Source organism: Pleurodeles waltl, chromosome 4_2, assembly GCF_031143425.1.
Source record: "Pleurodeles waltl isolate 20211129_DDA chromosome 4_2, aPleWal1.hap1.20221129, whole genome shotgun sequence".
Lineage (NCBI taxonomy): Eukaryota > Metazoa > Chordata > Amphibia > Caudata > Salamandridae > Pleurodeles > Pleurodeles waltl.
The window spans coordinates 86,413,048-86,424,678 of NC_090443.1; the positions used below are offsets into that span (position 1 = coordinate 86,413,048).

An 11,631-nucleotide genomic window follows, 5' to 3' on the forward strand; every position below is an offset into this window, starting at 1 on the left:
GTGCATGTAAGGCTAAGTTGGAGACAAGTGCCTTCTCTCAGCAGAGTTTCAAGTTTAGAGAAGCAGGTTATAAGGAACTGTACTGCAAATGGTGGAAGTAGTCTTAAAGCGCTGTGACACTTTTCTTGGGAAGCACTGTTTTAAAAACTGGACACTCAGTAAGGACAGTCCAATTCAGACCTTTAAAAGGTAAGATTCATAAAACTTGAAAGTTGACTCAAACTAAACATGCTTAAAGATTATAGTACAGATTAACAATGTGACTGATGGAATTCACAAAACTCTGCAACAGCATTTGGGCTAGAGACAATTTCAGGCGCCTTACAATGGTGATTGAAAATGTATTTTCTAGTAGCACATATGTAAATATTATAGTACTTTCTATTACACAAGAGGTATTCTCAGGTGCCATTTCATTATTTACTAGACTGTGACCGAACAGCTTTGATCATAGGTCTGTCAATAGTTTACTCACTGCGCTTCTCACCACAAGGCATTTAGATAACTTTAGTAATTCTTTACCTTGAGGAATATCTTTGCTTATTTTCACAAAACAAAGAAACATGTACTGCTAATGAATTCAATAAACTAAAACATTATAGACGTGTACTCTCTTCTTTATATTTGGTTAATAAAACAAATGCGAGACAGAGGAGTCCAGAATGAATTCTGATTGGTTTAGTGATTAACTTGTTTAAAATCAATTAGCACTTTTTCGTTTTATATATAACATATACATAACACAAATTAAGATATTAGCTGGAATAGCTCATTAAAATCAATTCTAAAAATAAAATTGCAGTTACTGGAGGGCGCTTCATTGCCTAAGTCTTAAATGATATAGTGAAACCACACATCAAATGACACACTACTGGCAAATGTTTAACACTTTGTGAAGATAAGATGGAACACTACTAATACTCATGAGAAATACAGTTCAAAGTACAGATCACCAAGTCTGATGAAGATTATTTTTTAGTTGTTGATACCAATACTCATGAAGATTACTACTCGTGGTATATTTGTTATCAATATGCTTGAGCATTACTGCTCATTTTAATGATAGCTCGATTATGTAATGAATTACTACTCAAGGTATGTTTTGTTACCAATATTCTCAGGGATTTCTTCTCCCAATATAGACCACTGCAAATACTCATGTAGACTACTGATCACAGTAAGATTGCTACTTGGGGATTTCTGCCTACTGCAGTAATTCATTAAAATAGTCAGGGGGGTTTACTGTCCCAATTGGCATTTATTATTTTGTATTGGGTTTATGTTCAGCACTACTAACCAATCGGTTAAGGTCCTCGGAGTGCTCTAGGATGGGAGAAAAATTAGTGAGAAAGAAAGCCATGATTTACAAGTGCCAAAGCCAGTAAGGTGCCCCAATCAGTCCTCCTCCTACGATGCCTAATGCAACACAACAGCCCAAATAATAAGAACCCAGAGCTAATAAAAGCCTGTATGCTGGAGTGGAGGGAACAGGTATGAAGGGTGGACTGGTCTTTGGGTTGTCACTAATATTGAAAAAAATTACTGCTCACAATACGGACTGTTACTAACAGTCAGGGGGGATTTTTGCTCACCGCACGGTTTGCTACCATTATGGATTGACGTTATTACTTGTGTTTTTTTTTTTTTTTTCCTCACAGTATAGAGTAATCAATGTGAATGGTGATTACTACTCACAGAAGGGTTCAGTACAGTATGGATTTCTGCTCAGAGTGGGGATTAATACATACCAATAATAAATCCAGCTGACAACACAGATCATTAACAATCCTGGGAATCATTTTATACTTTGTTGATAACCCCAATGAGCCTAAACCAACCCTCACAAGGATTGCTGCTTACAAATTGTACACACATTGGATTATAGTCTTTTTATAGGAATCACTCACATTTTATGGATTACTGCCTACAGTATCACCAAACCGATAATCATGTGGATTCATGCTAACAGTATAGATTTGTACTAATCTTCATAGGAAGGAATGCTCACATCAGGGACATCACCAATACTTAGGAAAACTATTTATGGTGCTGTGTACGTATTGTAACAGTACTAAAGAGGATTACTGACCAACCACAAGAACAGATCACAGCAAAAATACTTGTGGAACTTAACACTGTCTACATACATCAGACCAATACTCCAAGAGGTTTCCTATTCAAATTATTAAGTCATACAACTAACCATGAGATCTACTGCTCACCAAAAGACTGACAATGTATAATTTGTACCATTACACACGAGGATGGGTATGGTACTGATAGTGCCATTACTTACTGGCATTACTGTGTGTAGTATGGGGGTGTACCAATACTCATGGGATTCACTACTCACTGCACAGAGCATACCAATACATTGTTTATTGCTGGCAGTATGGATCATACCAATACTCGTCTGAATTACTTACAATATGAGGCACAGTCAATACAAGTAATAGTCTTGGTGTGATCAGATCAAAACTAACGAACATTACTTCTCACAACATGGAACTTATCAATGCATGTTGGGATTATTGGTCAAAATAAAGATGAATAATTCAAATGAGCACAGGTCAGCACTTAATTTTGTGATTAATGTGTTCTACGAGTTTAAGTAAACTAATGAGTATTGTAACAAGTCATTCATTTTTACTGATTTAAAACTAAGAACAATGCATAGTTAAGTTCAGGCTAATAATGGTAAGGGCAACCTTGTGTATACTCTACCATTCAGGAGGTTTACAATTCATGCAAATATCAATGAGACCAGTACCTAGTACCTATTACAGATTAATAATATTTTCTGAAGATGGCTACAATACCTGTACACTGGAGAGTTAAGATATTATCTCTCAAAACTGGTGTGCAAAGTGAATGTCCCATTTTTTGGACATAAGTAAACAAATGAACGTATGCTGGACTCAACAGCTAAATTAGCAGGGAGAATCATCCTGAACAGATTGCAAACATGGGCAGAAGAAAAGAGAGCTTTATCTCCTGTACAATACGGATTCCGGAAAGGCATTGGGACAGTGGAACAAAGCCTGAATTTAAGTATCATCATAGGAAAGTATACAAGGATTAGAGAAGGCAATTTGCATCTGGCTTTCATTGACCCATCATCAGCATTTGACTGTGTACTACATGACAAGTTATGTGACATTTTAACCAGCTTGGGGGTAGAACCAGCTATAATCCAGTTTATACGAGATATGTATTCAGGGTGCAGAGCAAGAGTGAGGTACGGCCTAAAGGGGGAGAGTACTCGCCCTTTTGGCATATTTAGAGGTGTGCGCCAGGGCTGTTTCTCGCCCCGTTCCTGTTCTCGATGTATATAAACAACTTAGAAAATGTGTTGGCTACTAACTGCAAAGATCTACCCCAAATAGGCAATCGCGCTGTCCCGATCCTACTTTATGCAGATGACGCAGTTTTAATGGCCAGGACCCCGTTAGCCTTACAAAAATTATTAACTACTTGTATTACATTTATGTCACAATTGGAAAAGCGGCAAATCCTATAACATGACAACCGCGGAGGGGAGAGTAGAAACCGCGCGCACCTTTTCCTATCTGGGCATAATGTTTGACAATCAGGGCTCTTGGGCTAATTGTAGGAAGACAAAAAAAGCCCAGCTTATAAAAACAACGATGGCTTTAAGGTTTTTTTCTAAAAGAATAGGGGGGATTACCCCGCCAAATATGATAAAAATTTACAAAGCTAAGTGCATCCCAGCAGCCACGTATGGGTCCGGTATCTGGGGATACACCGATTGTAATCTGGTACAGACGGTTGAAAATGACTTTTTAAGATATTTATTGATGGTACCAAAAGGTACATCATCATACATAATTCATTCAGAACTGGGATCCCCCTTTATTACCGACTTGATAAAGATTCAACCCTTACTGCTATGGCACAAAATCTGGACCTCGGAACATACTGAACTAAATAAGGCCATTTTGACCGACTGCATGGAGTCTATATACGCAACAAGGGTGCCTTGGCTAAAATACATTAGGACCTTTTTTTCAAACATGGGCAATAAAGCTTATTACACAAATCCAGCTCTCCTGGAAACAATCTCTAGGAAGGACCTGAGTGCTCTGGCATTAAAATATTTAGAAGACTTACGATGGGAGGTTGAATCAAAAAAGCCCACCGTCATTCACAATCAAATAATCCTGTCAACGGAGGCTATCCAGCCTTACCTGATGAACGTGATAAATCCCCGCCATCGTTTTGTGCTCACCAGACTGAGGCTGGATACATTCCACCGTTTAGTGACCTTCCCAACCATGAATGATTGGAGCACCACCTTGAAGGCCTGCCCATGTGACGCAAAGGCACTACAAACCACAATCCATGTGGTTTTATTTTGCAAACTGTACGCCAAGCAAAGAAAGCGCCTAGTAGTCCCTCTCTTAAGGCTAATCAATCTCCCTCAGTGTCGTACTGTGTACGCCAGCCTCCAGGTACTATCATCCATTGAGATGTGCGGAACATTGGCCAATTTTTTATGCTCCGTATTAACCACAAGAAAGCGCATGGGGGTAGCAACATAACTTGAACTATTTTAGATCTTTTATTATTGTAAATCATTAAGATTTTAGCCTATTTATTGTATACTAAAATGTAAAATATTGTTACTTTTATGACTTGCTGAAAGTCGAATAAAGTCTTAAAAAAAAAAAACGTAGAAGCAGTTACAAAGTATTGCAAAGCAGGATAAATATTGACATGCAGCAGTTTAAAACACGCACTGACAAAGACAACAGTTCTCTCCTTTAAAATGCCGAGTTGTTGGGTTTGCCAATGTTTTTGTGGGATTGTTAAAAAAAAAATTTTAAAAAAAAATGCATTTCAAAACACTGCCGGAAACGTAAACCTATCTCGAGGTAGCTCAAAACTCCATACTGAAGTCAATGTTTTCAATCTTTTTAAATATCATGGTTTATTTTTCTGATCCTTTCAATAAGGAAATTCTTAATAGAATAAGGATGTGTCAGAATCTTAAGTCAAACACTAGCCCAAGGGCTAGTTTACTTTCTACAGATTTCAGCCATTTGGAAGACCTGTGGCTCTCATAGGAGATGTATGATGCTATGCACAACTTCAGCCGCAGACACCAGCTGGGCGAGTGCAGCAGATGGCCCTTCCTTCAGCGGCATAAAAGCCTATGTCTGCCAAAGCTAGTGCGTCCCTGCAATATGTGGAAGCAGGCGATAAAACAAAAACAACCCTTAAAAAATACTCTTCAGCCATCCTAGAGAAAAAATATCCATCTTGCTATGCTTATACACTGAAGATAGAAGGGTGGGAAAGGAAGCAGCATGGGGAGGGGGACTGAAACCTAAAACGTATCATATGTGCACAAGTGTTTATAAAGACTTATGTGATTGGGGTGCATGACACTTGCAAGTCATGATATTTTATACACAAATGATTGACATGACTATCCTGAGTACTAGAAATATATAACCTTGCTGAGGAATAAAACTATTTCAATCATTGTGATAATTATTATAAAGTATGACAATTATTGTGTAGAAGTGGGCCCCAGAAAGATGCATGAAGAGTACTCCAAAAAGAAATCCTCTGTGATACCAGCCATTGTTCAAATATGTGGTTTTTACAATATTTAAGACATGTTACAGGTCTACAATCATATTCACAAACAAATGCTTGTAATATGGATGTTCAATATGCATGAGGAGTATTGTATGGACCTATAATGGAGTGCACCATGGTTACATAACATTTATATGGACATACTTCTCAATGACTCATAAAAAGGGATAAAACATATAGTGCACCTCTTCTGGCATGAGAAAGAATTGTGTACAAATCATAAGCATTCCAATGGATAATGAAGGATGTTTATATGGTACAGAAACGTGTATTTTGTGTACTGCTTGAGACAGATTTGTGACAGTCTGGATTATTGTGTTGTGAATTTATAACAATCGAAATTTAGATTACCATGTGTACACACATTTACGTTGATAAACGCTACGAAATGGGTATATTGTGGTTTTATAAAAATATTTGTGACAACCACTGCGTGACTGACTCAATTAGAATTATGTTCTTTCTGAGTAATGCAGTAAGCGAGTCATTTCATAACATGGGTGGACGTTACAGATTCATATTTATGGAAAGGAATGTGCAGTCTGGCTTCATAATGATAGTTATGAAAGCAGGTGCGTTCAGAAAAGTATCTGTGGACTATTTTGTTTGTGTATGTGCGTGTGTATGAGTATTTTCTACTGCATCTGAAGCTTCTCTGCGTATCCTGGAACAAAACAAAAAATGTTATTTGGATTATGTATGTGTATTGAATCATTCAAGTTTAAGTTTTATGTATAATAATGTGTACTGATGGGTTATACAATACATATGTACTGGATATATAACTATTTAAGAACAAGTGTGTACTTTGAAGTGTATTGCTGAGAATTATTTAAGTGGTAGAATTACAGCCTCTTACTGGATATACAGTGGAATCGCGATGTATGAGACTAAATGTTATTGCTGTGGATTAGTAATGATATTTTAACGTGTATGTTCTGTGGTTGGAATGATACAAGATTTATGATTGTATCGGGATGAAATTACATGTATGAGGAACTTTGGGCGTGCAACGGAATAAGAATTTTAACCAAGAGTATTGTGTACCAATCATCCAGGGTGATATTTGAATAAATATTTTTGTGAGTGTTGTTGTGCCTATCATCGAACTTCTTTTACCAGCCCTGCACATTGCCTTCCAGTTACATAGCATCCGTTCTAAAATTTTAAGAGTCATCTTAGCCAATATAGCTCCGTCTGGTGATCAGATGCATTGGTAGCTGGTCCAAATGACAGAGTTATCACTTCTCCGAATACATGGTTATATGGGATGTAGAGTACATGAGGGGGGGGAAAGAGTCCCAGTCAACTCAATTCAACTTTTATTTGTGTTTTGGAACTCAACTGAGGTCCACTTAAGAATATACAATAAAACAATACTTTTGTCTCTACCACTCCTTACACCTAAAATCTAGTTAGACATGTTTAAAATTTTTACAGTAAAAAAAGTTCTATAAAAGTGCTCAACAATACTTTTACGAACTTAAAGTTGCACACTGTTTTGCTCTTATAAAAGTACAAAAAGTAAAATGGTGCAGATACTCACATCAGTGCAATTAGAACATCATTAAGTGCAAGAATATTAGGCAATTTAAGGTCATTACCAGCCATATTTGACCTAAAAGTGCTGAGTTCCAAGGTAAAAACACTATAAATGAAACGGTGGAATACAATGTATATGAACACAGTCTAAAATATTTCCTATCTGCCCATAATACTGCAAATATAAACATGTGCACAAAATGGAATCTCCATAGGCCAAACCCAGTTCTTCCTTATGTGCTTCTTACGGAGGTGCTTCACTTTTACGGAGGTGCTTCGCTTCCTAAGCCACGTGTAAATCATGCGGTTACAAACAAATGGGAACGTCAGTTTCCTTGTTGACCTCACCACAAAACCCCACATATGGGCATATGACGGATACTATTGCCCCCTCCCTTATGAGATCCGGGTATAATAAAGTGCATCATTACACGGGAGCCACCTAATTATTTTGTCTCATATAACACCAAATGCCTGTTTACTTATGAATCAGTTAACTTGCTTTTCAGCATATACACTTAGTATAAATATAAAAAACATTTGAAGAAATTAAAAATTCTAAAACAAAATAATTCATTAGGTGGATCATACAAGGCTTGAAGGAACTCAGACGCAGACAACAGAGAGAGCTGAAGACAAATTGGTTTTAGCCATTTACGCCGGAATGAGACAAGGGAAGGGTAGACGAATAATATGTGGATTAAATCTTGAGTTTCGGCAAGGCAGAAATTGCACTCTTTAGCTGTACCATGCCTTTTCGCCAGTAGCGAATTCAAGGGGAGCAAAGCCTGGCGAAGCAGCATCCAAAAAACCCTAACTCTATGTGGAATATTCCATGTAATTTAAGGTTGTGTTTTTGTTATTATTATTAGGGTATTTGCTAAATTAATAAAACACTTTTTTTTACAGCTCTGTAGGTCTAGGTGAAAACTCAATGCCCACATTGCCTGCTTCAGGTTAACTTTCAAATGCAATGGAGGTAGTTCCAGGACCAGATTTCGGTCCAGCTCCAACCATTCAAGAGCGTTAGAAAAGTTCTTACAAAGGGAGTATTTGGCCTTACTCTTTTCTGAGAAGAGTTCTTTCTTTAGTATAGATCTTATGGTGTTTTCCTCACTCCTTATAAGTGAAACGGCCAAACAAATAACCCCTGCTGAACCTTGAACATACGCACTTCGGAGCCCCATTTCCAGCCTTAAGACCGCCACTAAAACAGCAGTGTTAACAAATATGAGTTTTCAAAGGATTTTTCCTTCTGACTGATTCAGGAACCCCCATATAAAAATGTCTGTGAATTCCACACCATATAGATGGGGTGCTGGAATTTTTACTCAATATACTGATAAGAGATATGAAAAGTGTTATCTCCCTGTAGCTGTATATAGGGCCCCTAGACCTCATGTCTGAGGGTCAGCATTCAATTTATTAGCGGCAATGTGAGCAACCACTAAGGTTCCCGCAAACTATTTTACCTAAAAAGGGATACGATTTCCCTATTTCTAGTTTTTGCTTTCCCAATGACCAATGGAAATAGGGAAAAGCTCTCCCCCCCCCCCCCCAAGAAGCAGTAAACCTTACTTTTTGAGATGTTGATCTTCAGGAAGTGGGATTCAGTGTATTTTAATAAAAGCTGAAGGCGATTCAGTAGACCTTTAGGGGTTAGATAAAACATTATGATGTCATTGGCATATAACAGACAACATATTGGGTACTCACCTAATAGCAGGGGAAATCCCTTGCCCTGAGAAAGGGAAGAAGGAAGGTCTGAGATGTACAAGGAAGAAAACAAGGGCGCCAAAAGGCAACTTTGCTTTAGCCCATTTGAAGTGAACCTTTATCACCCCCTAGAAGGATTCTACATCAAGTATTGGAGCGAAAAGCTATGACTAACTCTAGGAGGAATAAAGGCATCCCCACACTGGCCAACTTTGCCCATAATAGATCTCTATCCACTTTATCGAAGGCAGTGGAAAAATCAATGAAGGCGGCGTATACATCCTGCCTCTCAGTTTGCCGTATTTTTCTGAGATAAATTGTAACACTGCGATGTTGTCCGAGGTACTATGCTTACGCCTAAATCCAGATTGTTCCAGGGGAATTATGTTATTCTCCTCTGCCCAGGACGTGAGTCTGCGGAGCAGAAATTTGGTGAAAATTTTACCTACTGCGTCCAAAAGGGCGATTTGCTGATAGTTAACGGGCCAATTTCAATCACCCTTTTTAAATAAGGGTGCGATGATACTCTCAACCCAAGAAGGAGGTATGCTTCTGGAGAGACAACATCTTCTAAAGACCACATATAAGTTTATCAGGTCCCATTGCAGCAGAGGAACGCATAGAATGAATTGCAAACTCTATCTCTTTTATTGAGGGAGGGATGATAGAGTGCGTCCCCTTACTTTCAGGGTTCCAGAACGGTTCAATCTCATTTGAAGCATACAGTGCGGCGATAAATTCAAACCAGCAGGCTTCGGCAATAGCGACAGGTGATGGAGGGACTCTAGACCCACAGCCATCCCCCACCAATGCCCAAAAGCGCCTTGCCCGAACCTTAGTTGCTGCTTCCTGGAAATGGATCCAAAGCCTGTCCTCAGATTCTTTTGCGCGGCGGGCCTTCAAACGCCTCTTTCTCCTTTTCTACCGAGCGACCCTGACTTTCCTTTCCCCAGAATAAATTGAATACTGGGATCTGACCAAGTTATTTATTTCTCTGTTTAAATCAAGCAGTGTACGAGTGATCATTTTCCGAGCAATTTTTAACTCTCCAGAAGAGATGGTAACCAACAGCTGCTTCATAGATTTGAAAAAGGTTTGCAATTCCATTTCCTCTCAACTATTCCGATCAACCGCAGATACTTACATCCCCAATACGCCTGCAACCCTTTTAAAATTCCACTGAGCCCTCCCTGTCTTTTTATCGGAAGCCTGGGTCAGTGCCTTCGTGGAAGTTAACACAAGATGGTCTAAAGCAGACTTAGTAGCTACTGTACAACTCCTTGTAAAAGCAAGTACTTAGGACATTGTTAAAAGCTGACATCTTGGTAGTTTAGCTCCATCTTCGTAGTTTAGCTCCTAGGGTACAGCCTCAAGCTGCTCCACTGTTACAGGCCTCAATTACAATTAAAATGCAATACTTTTCACTGCTACTGTAGTGTTACCGTGTACAACGTGTAATTATTATACTGGTGAACTTCGTGAAGCCTTTTCATTGTCCTACCATTGCAGTCAAAAATGCGCACTACAGCAAATGTGAGAGGGGGATGCACTGATGCAAATCGTGTTTTTTTATCCAACAGCATGAGGAATGCTGGGACGTCTAGGCCTACTTACTAGTGAAACACTTAAAACTACAAGTCCAACCAGTTGGCTGAAATGCACCGTCGTGACATGGGGTCAATTAGGAACTATGATACGTCTCATGACCTGTGGTATCCGCATTAACAGAATAAAACCGTGAGAAAACGTTGTTACTTCCTACTGGGCTTACCTGCTCTTCACTCTTGGGTTCTTCCCCTTTTTAAGGCGCTCATTGCTCACCCATGGCAGTAAAACAAAAATAATGCCAAGTAAGAGCAGTCATGGGACGGAAAAAGATAGAAATAGACCGAAAGGGAAAATAAATGCGAATAATGATACAGAAGAGAGATGGGAGCAAAGAGAGGTGACAGAGATGAGGGGAGAGATAGAGGGAAAGGGAGAGAAGGGGGCTGCGGCGGGGAAGGGGGGCCGCGGGCAAACCGAAAAGAAAAGAAAAACGGGGACGAAAAAAAAGAGGAAAAGCGGCCAGGATCCCCCTTCCTCCTCCGACCGCTGCGCACTACGTCAGCGCTTCCTGCGCACACTCACTAGGCCTTTCACTTCCCGCACGCACGTCACCTGGTCCTGCGCTCCACGGGCGGTCGCGTCATCGGGCGGCGCGCTGGTTACCTGGGCAACCACAGGAACAGAGAATAAAGTCTGTATGGAAGCGCATTAGATAGATACTGGCTGGGGTTCAAGCATGCGCCATTATTAGGTGTGAAAACCCTTGCTTGTTTCTGGAACGACAGGGCCAGGTTCCTTTACGCAGACTGATTGTGTACCCTTGTAGAGTTCCCGTTCCCTAGTCTGTGCAGTAGCTAGCTAAACCGGCGGCCATTTTAGAATGGAGCTTCTGAAACAGAACCGACAATTGTTGCTGAGGATAGTAGGCTAAATTAGTAGTACGCCGAGCCTCCAGGTCTTTGGGTGGCGAGTTAGGACAGGCCTGTGTTTTTTCCCTTACAGATCTGACACTTGTACTCTTATTTAACACAGTCCTCTTAAAAAGGGGAGCGAACTAAGTAGCTAATCATGGACTTTGGAAACTTGGTTGCTTTGGGGTGTGAGATTTATCAGACTTATGTTTTTTAACCACACAGCTGCTAAGCCTACCCATGCTCTGAAACTGCATCCTTTTTTTCCAACATTCTGGGGATTCTA

General features: G+C 39.6%; 1 protein-coding gene across 3 annotated transcripts in view; it reads right to left on the minus strand.

Moving 5' to 3' along the window:
• R3HDM2 (R3H domain containing 2) overlaps nt 1-11,091 on the minus strand; it is a 1,111,447-nt gene extending 1,100,356 nt beyond the window's left edge. For 2 of the 3 annotated variants that reach the window (XM_069230791.1, XM_069230789.1), the window contains exon 1: nt 10,658-11,014. Coding sequence is in view for 1 of the 3 variants with exons in the window: in XM_069230792.1 (XP_069086893.1) it covers nt 11,047-11,078 (32 nt within the window). In the remaining 2 variants the exon portion in view is untranslated. Of the gene's footprint in view, nt 1-10,657; nt 11,015-11,046 lie in introns of those variants that run through there. The other variant, XM_069230792.1, reaches the window with a different exon arrangement.
• Nucleotides 11,092-11,631: the final 540 nt, after the last annotated feature.